At 36.6% G+C, this 12,567-nt stretch overlaps 1 protein-coding gene across 1 annotated transcript; it reads left to right on the forward strand.

The window, feature by feature from the left end:
* The first annotated feature begins 346 nt into the window (after positions 1-346).
* Positions 347-9,967, forward strand: LOC141639787 (uncharacterized). Its single transcript, XM_074448834.1, has 7 exons — positions 347-382; positions 3,585-3,637; positions 3,784-3,858; positions 6,661-8,047; positions 8,094-8,165; positions 8,279-9,565; positions 9,653-9,967. Exons 1-7 carry the CDS (start codon positions 347-349, stop codon positions 9,965-9,967), a joined length of 3,225 nt encoding a protein of 1,074 aa, XP_074304935.1.
* Positions 9,968-12,567: the final 2,600 nt, after the last annotated feature.

Consider the following 12,567-nt stretch of genomic DNA (forward strand, 5'->3'; position numbering starts at 1 on the left):
CATTGCATGCAATCAATTAAAACCCAAAAATAAACAATAAATTGCTTATTTAACTCAGAATCGATAATCAACCCAAGTTAGAACCAACAATTAGGGCAACTTCCTGCAACGACTTCGTATCAGACGAATTGACTTCGTGATCGCCATTGTTGTTCCTCTGATAAGTGAGTTGCTTTCTCGAAAAAGAAAATAAAGTAAAAGAAAAAGAAAATGAAAAAAGAGGAACGACGGTGATTGATATAGAAGAAATGGAGAATGAGAAGCAGGGAAGAGGAAAAAAGAAATGAGCGAGATGATAACAAAGACGCAAATAAGGGGGAAAAAGCCAGGGGCAAAATGGGAAAAAATGGCAAAAGTTACTGTTCTGGCTACAGTAACAAAGGTTGGGGTTTTTTAAAGAGTATGGAAAGACTTATTGGTTAGCTGCTCGGGTAAAGGTACGTTATTCATTTTCTTTTACATTTAGCGAAAAAAAAGGTGGAAAAAACATGGATTACAACAAGAAAATACAACGTTATGTGCTTTTGTATGTTTTTAACCCGATCTTAGCCTACCAAAACTTTGAAATTGTAACCCATTATATATATTTTTTTTTTGAAAATTACGCCCTTAAACACCTATTTCTTTCAAATTTGATACCGAGTCTCACTCGAGTAGCAAAAAAAAAAAAAAAAAAAAATTCGGTGGAGTATTATAAGATTAAAGATCCCCTTTAATATTAACATAAGTTTCCTATTTTGCCCTTCATTTAAATCATTTACCTATTCTCTGTTACATATTAACTCCCTTGTTTCTATTTTCACACTTTCATCAATCTTTCCCCCTTATTTTTCTTCATCTTCACTGTAAAAATTTTCCCCCAATCTAAGATGGTGTACGATCTGGGTTTGCTGATGTTGATTTTTAATAATCTAAGACGAGATTATTCAACAAATTGGGGGAATTAACCTAATTTTACTTTGTAGAAAGATGAGTAATGACACTGTAAAGTAAAAGTAAAAAAGTAAAAGGAAAGAAGTAAATGTTAAGGAGTACTTAAATCGGGGGTAAAACGGTCTATTCACATTTATACCTCCATGGATCCATGCACCTACATGCAATAAATCTATACTCTAAAGTCTATAAGGAATTAGACGTGAAGTTTTGAACGCTTATTATACCTTCTAACATCTATAAAATCTAATTAAAAGGCTACATAAAACATCTAATTAATGTGACGTGGCAAAGTAAATATGACATGGCAAAGGTGACATGCATGGCAAGTTAAATGTGACATGGCAAATGTGAATTGACAAATTAAAATTAACTCAAGCATTTCTGAGCATTTTTAAATTATCTCCTTAAAAAAGAAACTATTCATCTACACATTTGTGTATTAACTATTGAATACATTAACTTGCGTTGATAAGTGATACAAAATATAATAAGACCCCTTGAATATGTAGAGAAATGTATTAACATATTTATAGTATGTACAAGATACAAATACAATGTATTATAAGGCTAGAATACAAAGAGACTTCATAATTATAAAGTGACTACAAAATGATATACTCTAGAAACTTCATGAACACAAAGTGACTAAATAAAATGTATACTCTAATAATAAATGCTCATAAATTCGACTAAATGAATAGATCTGAAGAGTTTATTTGTTAATCACTCATAACGTTTGGGTTTCAAATTCTACTAATCCATTACCCACAAGTCATAATTTTTTACATTCTGTCCTTTAGCTGCCATATTCGATGATAAACTCGTAATCTCTCACTCTCTCTAAATTCTACGCTCGCATTAGGTGAATGGGCTTTAGCCTTAATTATTTTGTCTTTTCCTCTTTCAATTGTACTTTTTATTATTGACACATTATAAATTTGTAATGGTTTATTGCTTTTTTTAAGGCTATAATATTAAAATTTTAGGAGGCAGTATTATTTAAGTAGGTTATTTTAAACATTATATTAATTTTGTGGGGGTTGCAGTGGGTTGCAAATAGTCGAAGTACTTCATATTTTGAAGTTTATGGCCGAAGGTGGAGAATTTGGGGAGATAACATAACACATTTTTGTATAATATTGTTTTAATAGATGAAGTATTAGGCCTTAATAATCCAGTTGTTGTTCGAGTTGTTCCTTAAGAATTATTAGTTCAGGAATTTATTAGTTTATTAGCTACAATATTATAGGTGATGGAAAATGTTATTTTTGTCATAACAATTTTAATCGTGTGTTTTATGTTATTTCTGGAATTGTTGATACAATTTTATGCTTATCTTTGGAGATCTTTGTTTGACAATATTATGGTTTTGTGTATTAATTAAACTGTTGTACAAAAGATTAATTGACTTTATACAACCCTTAAATGTTTTAATCTATAACACGAAACTATAAGTTGAGTTGATTGTAGTATGTTATGATATAAATCACTAAAAATATTACAGTAAAAACAAAACATCTCGTGAATTTCACGGGTCACAAAACTAGTTATAATCTTTATTTGTTCATTCAGTTTAGCATTTTAATTAAAACTTCAAATTGCTGAAGATGACGAGAATCCATTTTGCAACCGCCCTTCTACAGGTATCGATTGTCGTCTCTCATCCTTATTATTACGAAATATTTCCTAAAGTCTATTTACAATATACATAAATATTTCCTAAATTGCCCCCAAACGTTTAGGATTATTTGCAATTTAACCCCAAATATTTTCATATGTGCAATTTACCCGCAAACGTTCACTACTACTAAAAAAAAAAGAATAAGTAACACCTAATAGAGAACGGTTAAGTTAAATAACCGTTCTCTTGCAGTACAGAGAACGCTTGTCTTAAGTAAGCGCAATGTAAAAATAGAATAGAGAACGCTCCTTATATTAACCGTTATCTAAATTTATCATTAAAATATTAAAATAATAGGTTTAACAAAAAAAACGTAAACCCAGTAATATCCCCAACCGCCTATTCTAACCATACTCTCATATATACTCTCATCTCCCTTAACCAGATCCGCCATTCAATTAAGAACATCCGCCACCAATCGCCTAACTAACGTCGTCGGCTGCATGGCCCGCATCATTACCTTCTGCCTTCTTATCGGGTTCAAAATTTCTAGGGTTTACACACTTAACTCAAAAGTTATGGGATTTATTATGTACGGATTCGAATTGCGGTTATAAATAGAGAAATTTGGATGTTTCTTTAAAAATTTCAGGTTGGTTTTCCTATTTGAGGTTTTTACACTTGATAAACCCTAGAAATTTGGGGATTTTACAATGAACAAGGAAAGTCGATGAAATTTGATAGAATTGGGGATTATCTTCTTGTTTCACACCTCTTACATCCATTCTACCGGTATTTCATCTACTCTTTTCAGTTCTTGTTATCTTCGTCAAAATTTAGGGTTATAGAATTTAGGGGTAATAACGACAATTCTTGTTATCTTCGTCAAAATTATATACTTGATTCAGTTAATTAGATTATTATTTTGTGGAATAAAAGTTGTTACAGTAATTAATAATGTATGGGTGGTGATGTTTTGATTAATTAGTGTTTCTTTCTTAATTCGATTATTGTTGACAACCTCTAGGTTCTCAGTTCTGGTCAGTGCTTATTGTCGGTACTTCTTGTGATAAGTACAAGGTGAGTCCCTAATTTTGTATATCTTGTTTAATTAGGTTCTATATTGAATTAGCTAACTGTACTGCTTGTTTGCACATAATCTTTGGACTTTTCCATCCCGCATGCTCTACTGCTATACTGATTATTGTCGACTATATTTGTTGCAGTTGTGTGCATTCACTAGCATCTGTTATAGGCCGCCTTTTTCCAATTTTCACATTCATCTTAGCAATCCTTTTAAGGTGGGTTCTCTGCTTTTCTCAAATTTATAAACAATATTTATATCCATAAGTTTAGTTTGCAAATGTGAGAATTGAATGGCATCTTTGTATGCTTATTTTATCTAGTTGGTAAATTTTGGAGTTTACATATAGTATCTAATTCTGCATTCATTGAATTTAGTAGCCTTTAGGGATTGTGAGTCCATTGATTGGGTATATATGGTGTTAATAGTGTTATATAATGGTATGTCCGCCTGTTCAAATTTTGTATAGCTAGGAGACCCTTGTTGTAAATTATTGTTGCTCATAACATGTTTCCCTCTTTGTTTATGTTCAAGTAGTATGTTCAAGTACTTTCCCAGTAAGTTGGAAATGTTCCTTAATGTTTCTATTCAACTAGTAGTGCTTCTGATTATGATTATGGACTTTTTATTAGTTTGGTTACTTTGTCCATAACACTCTTTTGTTGTTTTATAATTCTCTTTGCTCAAATTTATATGACTAGTATCCATGAAGATTGATCGAGATTGGATGGACAATAGATTAGACAAGGATGGTTATCTTAAAGAAGATTTTGTTGCTGGAGTGAATACTTATAAATTTTGATTGTGGGCAAGATAATTTTAAACAATACGCGTTTCTAAAATGCCCTTGTTGTAATTGTTCGAATAACCGTATATGGAGGTGGATTCTGTTAAGTTACACTTGTACATGAATGGCTTTCGTGAGAACTATTCTTGTTGGAGTTATCATGGTGAAACATACATTGAAACCCAATCAAGTAATTCAATAAGTATGTTAAGAAATCGGTTAAATCCATACCAAGATATGGTCGTGGATTTACCTGGCTTAACTTTGTTCATGAATTGTTGATTCTCTATTGTCTGTTTTAGTAATATGTATGTACTAGTGTAATTGTGCTTTTATGTTGTTTTTAAAGTTGGATAGATGATGGTTTTATTATTGGAGAAGTATGCCATTATTGATGTATTGAAATTCACTTTAGTGACAGCTTTTAGAGCCAGAAGATAGTAAAAATGCTATCTATGGTGCGCTATACACTTTTGTGGCATGAGAACACAACTTTCCAATTGCTGCGCTTAAGAATGTTTTGTTTACTCTAGAGAGGGAGCAAAAATGGCATAGAGTTGTGCAGGTATCGTTTCGTTTCTCAGTGTTCTATTCCTTATTCTATGCTCACATTTGCTTAAACTTCCTATATCTGCGTTCATTTTCAGATGTAACGCTTATGATGTGTAGGTGTGAGAAATACATGATGATGTCCTTTTTTGTTTGAATTTCTTGAGAAAATCCGCTAGCAAAACCATTTCATATATATAACTTGCTTCCTTTATATTCAGAGTATTTCGTATGTTGACTAGATGTCCTTATTCTTTCGAGATTTAATTATTTTTTGTTATGAAATAAACAAATGAGAATTTGTTAAGAAAGTGCAGCAGGAGCCAGGGACCAGGGCAACACTGATCAGGTAGCAGGCAACAATCCCAGTCACGCTACCCTGTTAGCAACCCCTGCCAGGCCTGCTTTGGGAGGTCACAGGTACCAGTTCGAGCTCAACCACCAGCTGCCACCCTAGCCAGCTGAAACCTTATTCGACTAAGCTCAGAAAAGTCCTAAGGAGCCAAGCTTAATTCACATTGAAATCAAGAGAAAATCAAACTGAAAGTCAAGCTGCTGAAAGGGACATAAAGCATAAAGCTTATTGCCATTTGTGGCTAAACAAAGAAGAAGTTGTTGATGGGAAGCTTTTACTTGTCTCTCCATATTTCAGATACCACCAAGGAGCCAAAGTCAAGGCTTATACTGCACCCAATCGTCCTTATAATCCCAGCCAAAGCAACGCAGCAGCCTAGGAAGCAACATGTCAATATCAGTGCAGACTTTCTGTTATTTTATTGGAGTTTCCTTTAAATCATTTTGTCATCATTGTAAAATATTTCCAGTAATTTAATTATGTCCTAAGAACTAATCTTGGCCCTTGGATGAGACTTCTAGGTTAAAGTTTGTAACAGAATTCCAAGAGGAAGGCCTATATAAGGGCCTCTCCTCCAACTGCGTTCAGGCAGCTTTTGATGAATATTAAACCTGAGTTTTCTCTCAAACTTAAATCTCTATAACTTGTGCTTAGTCTATAGCTAAGAGTCAGGCATGTTAACATCTTGTGCTTAGACTGTAGGCGTTGAACAAAGTCTGTTAGTAAGGTTCATTCAATCATGTGCTCAGACTGTGGGTTGTTTGGTCTTGCTGTTAACTTGAGTTGGTATATATCTGTGCTTGGTTGTGATAAATTCCAGTTTAAGCTCTCCAAATTTTTAGCTTGCTTCCCTGTGAGTGTTCTGTGGGATTCGAGTTGATAATTATATCCCTTGTTCCTTGTTCAGTCTCAATATCAATCCTGTGTCAATTTGCCTGATTTTCTTCTGTCAGGCAACTTTAATTAATTTACTAAAAATACTTAGAATGCTTCAAAATTCCTGAAATTTTAATCAGAATTAGTTTACTCATTTAACTAGCTTGTCACCAAAATTCATGATTTTAGCAGGCCATTTGGTATTTTTATTCAAACTCGGAAAGTCCATTACACCCTGAAAGCACCAAAACCGTCAGGCTAATTTAAAGTCTCAATCTTTGTGTCAGGCCTGGGGTTTGACACTCCAATTTGGTAATCAGAGCAAGGTTTAACACAATTCCACCTTTGTGTTAGTCTTGGGCTGAGAGAAACTGTGAGTTCATTATCCCTACCTACAATAAAAATACAAAAACAACCATTAGTGAAGAGAGACTTGCTGGTATTGAAACCAGAATAGAAAATCTCGAAGAAAATGTGGACACACTAATTAATGCTGTCCATGTAGTGTTGGAAAGGTTTCCAAACCATGATCCAAGAAGACAACCACCTGCCAGAGGAAGAGGTAGAGGCAGAGGCTTCTTTGTGGGAGCAGGGAGAGGACAACCACCACCTGGATATGAATCAGAATCTGAGGAGAGCATCAGAACACAAGAGGAGGTCCCTGAGCACACAGACAAACATTTAAAGGTAGAAATCCTTGAATTTTCTGGTAGCCTAAATCCTGATGATTTATTTGAATGGATTAGGGATATTGAGAAAAATTTTGAGTATAAAGGTTACACTGATGTTAAGGCATTTAAAGTTATTGTCTTGAAACTAAAGGGATATGCTTCTCTTTGGTATGATAACCTGAAACACCAAAGGACTAGGGAAGGAAAAGAACCACTTATGTCTTGGTCTAAACTTAAGAAAAAGATGTTGAGTAAATTTGTCACCAAGGATTACACTCAAGATCTCTTTATTAAACTGTCCAAACTTAGACAAGATGAGAGACCAGTTGAGACTTACCTGAGGGAGTTTGAGCAGTTAACCCTGCAAAGTGAGATTAATGAAAAGCCTGAGCAAAAGATTGCTAGGTTTCTAGAGGGTCTTGATAAGAATATTGCTACAAAGGTTAGGATGCAACCCATGTGGTCTTATGATGATGTGGTTAACCTATCCTTGAGAGTTGAAAAAATGGGAAAGGCTAAGCCTGCAGTGTCTAAAACTACCCCTAGACCTGCATTCAGACCATTTACTGGTGTCAGGATTGGTAGTACACCAAAACCAGCTGCACCACCTACACTAGATAAAGGGAAAGCCTCCATGAACAAGAAAACCAACCCACCTGTGACTGAGCGAAAGATCAAATGCTTTCAATGTCAGGGATATGGCCAGTTCAAGAAGGATTATCCTTCTAAGAGAGCACTGACAGCAATGGAAGTAGAAGAGTGGGAAAGGGAAGGATTGGTTGAGTATGAAGAGGAAGAGAACCTAGTGTTGGAGGAAATGGAAGCTGGGGAGGAATCAAGCCAAGATCAGGTTGTAGCTTACCCTGAGACAGGGCACAACTTGGTCTTATGGAGAGTTATTCATTCACAACAGGCACCCTTAGAAGCTGACCAGAGATTCCTGATCTTCAGGAGTAGATGCACAGTTCAGGGAAGGGTTTGTAACTTGACCATAGATGGAGGGAGTTGTACTAATATGGCTTCCATCACCATGGTCAACAAGCTGAATCTGCTGACTCAGGATCACCCAAATCCTTACAAACTCAAATGGTTAAACAAGGAAGCAGAGGTTAAGGTTGACAAAAAATGTCTAGTTCCATTCTTTATTGGGAAGGTATACAAGGATGAGGTACTGTGTGATGTTGTACCCATGGATGCTTGCTACATTCTTTTAGGGAGGCCATGGTAGTTTGACAGGAATACAACTCATCAGGGGAAAGAGAATATTTATAGCTTCAAACATGAAGGTAAGAAGGTCACCATGACCCCCTTACCACCAAATTAAAGGAACTATGGGAGTCCAAACATGCTAGAAGAGATCAGTGGTGTACTGTTCTTGTCTGAGGCTGCCATGATCTAGGAAATAAAACAGGAGCAACCTGTATTAATCCTACTATCCAAGGAAGTGACTGAAAGAGAGGGTTCAGAGTTGCCTGTAGAAATTGAACCTTTGATCCATAAGTTCAGGGATGTTTTTCCAAAGGAACTACCTAGTGGACTGCCACCCTTGAGGGGAATTGAACACCATATTGATCTTATACCATGTGTTGTACTGCCTAACAGGCCTGCTTACAGGAGTGACCCAGTAGCCACCAAGGAGTTACAACACCAAATTGAGGAGCTCATAAGCAAAGGCTTTGTTAGGGAATCTCTAAGTCCTTGTGCACTCCCTACATTGCTTGTTCCTAATAAAGATGGAACATGGAGAATGTGTACTGACAGTAGAGCCATTAACAATATTACTGTCAAGTATAGATTCCCAATTCCAAGGTTAGATGACATGCTTGATGAACTGAGTGGTGCCAAGGTTTTCTCAAAAATTGATCTCAGGCAAGGGTACCATCAGGTGAGAATCGGGGAGGGAGATGAATTGAAGACGGGCTTCAAGACAAAGCATGAGTTATATGAGTGGCTTATAATGTCATTTAGCCTCTCAAATGCACCCAACACTTTCATGAGGTTGATGACTGAAGTGTTGAGGCCATGCTTAGGTCAGTTTGTTGTAGTGTACTTTGATGACATACTGGTGTACAGAAGCAGCAGGGAAGATCATATCAGGCATCTTGAAGTAGTTTTTATGATTCTTAGGGAGCAAAAGTTGTTTGGCAAGCTAGAAAAGTGCACCTTCATGGTTGAAGAGGTGACCTTTCTAGGTTACATTGTATTTGGAAGGGGTATATCAGTGGACCAGGAGAAAATCTCAGCAATTCAATCCTGGCCAGTCCCTAAAACAATCAATAAAGTTAGGGGATTCCATGGATTGTCTTCCTTTTATAGAAGGTTCATTAAAAACTTCAGCTCAGTTGTAGCACCAATCACTGAGTGCATGAAGAAGGGAGAGTTTCAATGGACTGACAATGCTCAGCAGTCCTTTGAAAGAATTAAGAAGTTGATGTGTGAAACCCCTATCCTGAAGCTGCCAGATTTTGATCAGCTACTTGAAGTGGAGTGTGATGCCAGTGGAGTTGGCATTGGAGCAGTTTTAGTTCAGGCTCAGAAACCAGTAGCCTATTTCAGTGAGAAGCTAAATGGAGCTAAACTGAAATACTCTACCTATGATAAGGAGTTTTATGCTATCATCATAGCCCTGATGCACTGGAATCATTACCTGAAGCCTAAATCATTTGTGTTGCATCCAGACCATGAGGCACTAAAATATATCAATGGTCAACACAAATTGAGTCACAGGCATACTAAGTGGGGTGGAGTTCTTGTATTAATTCACTTTTTCTAGCAAATACAAGGAGGGAAACAAAATGTAGTGGCTGATGCATTGTCCATGAGGCACTCCTTACTGTCAGTCATGGGAAACAAAGTCCTTGGGTTTGAGTTTATGAAAGAAATGTACAAGGAAGATCCTGATTTTTCAGAAGAATGGATAACTCAAACTGAGGGACAGAAGATCCCAGGGAGCGTGTATCTCTTGCAGGAAGGGTTCTTGTTCCAGGGCAACAAGTTGTGTGTGCCTAGAGGTTCTTACAGGGATCTGCTGATAAGGGAAGTTCACTTAGGAGGCTTGAGAGGTCACTTGGGGTCCAGAAAACATTAGACATTTTTCAGGATTAGTTCTATTGGCCCAGGATGATGAGTGATGTCCAAGTCATTCTCAGAAGGTGTTCAGCCTGTCAACAAGCCAAGAGCTCTTTCCAAGCTGGTCCATATACTCCTCTACCAATGCCTGATAGACCATGGGAGGATGTAAGCATGGATTTTATTGTTGTTTTACCCAGGACTCAGAGGGGCAAGGATTCTGTGATGGTAGTTGTTGATAGGTTCAGCAAGATGGCTCATTTTGTGGCATGTAAGAAGACTGAGGATGCTGCCAGTATTACTGAGATCTGTTTACAGGAAATTGTGAGGCTACATGGGGTACCAAAGACTATAGTGTCTGACAAGGACACTAAATTCATGAGTTATTTTTGGAAAACCCTATGGAGGCTTCTGAAAACAAAGTTGTTGTTCAGTACATCTCACCACCCTCAAACTGATGGCCAAACTGAGGTCACAAACAAAACATTGGGGAGGATACTGAGGTGCATAGTTAGCAAGTCCTTAAGGGATTGGGATTTGAAACTGTCACAAGATGAGTTTGCATTCAACAGGGCATCATCTGCTGCAACTGGTCATATTCCATTTGAGATAGTCTATGAGGTTAATCCACTCATGCCCTTAGACTTATCTAGTGTTCCAAGAGAGGAGATGAACTTTGATGCTAAGGACAGAGTTGACCAGGTGCTAAAACAACATGAATCAGTCAGGAAACAAATTGAGAAGGCCAATGAAAGGTATAAAAAGCAGTCTAAGGTCCCTCAAAGGAAGAAGGAGTTCATGCCAGGAGATATGGTCTGGATTCATCCGAGGAAATAAAGGTTCCCAGCCAGGAGAAAGAATAAGTTAATGCCAAGAGCTGATGGCCCATTTGAAATTGTTGAAAAGATTGGATCAAATGCCTACAAAGTGGATTTACCAGGTGATTATGGAGTACATGGTACTTTCAATGTGGGAGATCTCAGTCCTTACTATGATTTAGATGATGAGGAGGCTACAGGCTTGAGGACAAGCCCTGTTCAACCAGGGGAGGCTGCAGCAGGAGCCAGGGACCAGGGCAACACTGATCAGGCAGCATGCAATAATCCCAGTCACCCTACCCTATTAGCAACCCCTGTCAGGCCTACTTTGGGAGATCACAGGTACCACTTCGAGCTCAACCACCAGCTGCCACACTGACAAGCTGAAACCTTGTTCGACTAAGCTTAGAAAAGTCTTAAGGAGTCAAGCTTAATTCACACTGCAATCAAGAGAAAATCAAACTGAAAGTCAAGCTGCTGAAAGGGACATAAAGCATAAAGCATATTGCCATTTCTGGCTAAACAAATAAGGAGCTGTTGCTGGGAAGCTTTTGCTTGTCTCTCCATATTTCAGATACCACCTAGGAGCCAAAGTCAAGGCTTCTACTGCACCCATTCGTCCTTATACTCCCAGCCAAAGCAACACAGCAGCCTAGGAAGCAACATGTCACTATCAGTGCAGACTTTCTGTTGTTTTATTGCAGTTTCCTTTAAATCATTTTGTCATCATTGTAAAATATTTTCAGTACTTTAGTTATGTCCTAAGAACTAATCCTAGCCCTTGGATGAGACTTCTAGGTTAAAGTTTGTAACAAAATTCCAAGAGGAAGGCCTATATAAGGGCCTTTCCTCCAACTGCATTCAGGCAGCTTTTGATGAATATTAAACCTGAGTTTTCTCTCAAACTTAAATCTCTATAACTTGTGCTTAGTTTGTAGTTAAGAGTCAGGCATGTTAACATCTTGTGCTTAGACTGTAGTGAAAGATCATAAATCCATATTAGACTCTCTAATAAAATTAAATTATCTCATAATTTGTCATTTAGGTGATCTATGTAACATGCATGCTAATATCAAAGCATAAAAATGAAAGTATAAACAAAAACAATTTCCTTACATTGATTTTGTGGTAAAAAGGGCACAAACTAGTTCACCTTACTAGCTTGTTCTTGAGCTTATTCCAAATGGATGATCCTCCTTACTAATCTTCAAAGAGAAGATCTCCTTCTTGTTGTACCCAAGAACTTACCCAAAAATAATAATAAGTATTGAACTAGAACTTGTTAATATTGAACCCTTGATATTATTTATAATATTACTAACAAGTCTTAGTAATAAAATTTATTTACTAACAAACTTAGTAAAGATGAATAATATTTTAGAGAGAGGAAGATATTATGTTCACATGCAAATCATCAAAAATGATGTAGTGTAGAAATGAACAAAGGGTGGAGTATAAAGGAAGGGAAAAGTGGCGGGTGGAAGGAGTGTTGGAGTGGACAAATTTTGTCTTATATTTTTCATCTTACATCACATGCAAAATCTTATATAAGATAAATTATGGTAGTATACAAAATAAGGTGAAATGATTATGTGAGTAATCATCCACTACTCTTATTTTACACGGTCCACTTGCCCATTTACGGGTCCATGTTGGTTCTTATATTTGTCGCACAAATACGTGTAATTTTTATTTTAAACATCGTTTCATGTTTAAATACTTCCATAATTAATTCGTCCAATTCACTCCGTAAATATACGTGTACCACTACACATATTATTTACGTACTAATATTAATCAC

Source organism: Silene latifolia, unplaced genomic scaffold (assembly GCF_048544455.1).
Source record: "Silene latifolia isolate original U9 population unplaced genomic scaffold, ASM4854445v1 scaffold_57, whole genome shotgun sequence".
In the NCBI taxonomy this organism is placed as follows: Eukaryota; Viridiplantae; Streptophyta; class Magnoliopsida; order Caryophyllales; family Caryophyllaceae; genus Silene; species Silene latifolia.

Excerpts from the sequence above, each read along its gene's own strand:
- LOC141639787 (XM_074448834.1), top strand. The coding sequence starts at position 347 with ATGGCAAAAGTTACTGTTCTGGCTACAGTAACAAAG. Across the intron at positions 383-3,584 it reads TTCTGGCTACAGTAACAAAG|GTTCTCAGTTCTGGTCAGTG; the intron begins GTTGGGGTTTTT and ends GACAACCTCTAG. Across the intron at positions 3,859-6,660 it reads ATCTTAGCAATCCTTTTAAG|AATAGAAAATCTCGAAGAAA; the intron begins GTGGGTTCTCTG and ends TATTGAAACCAG.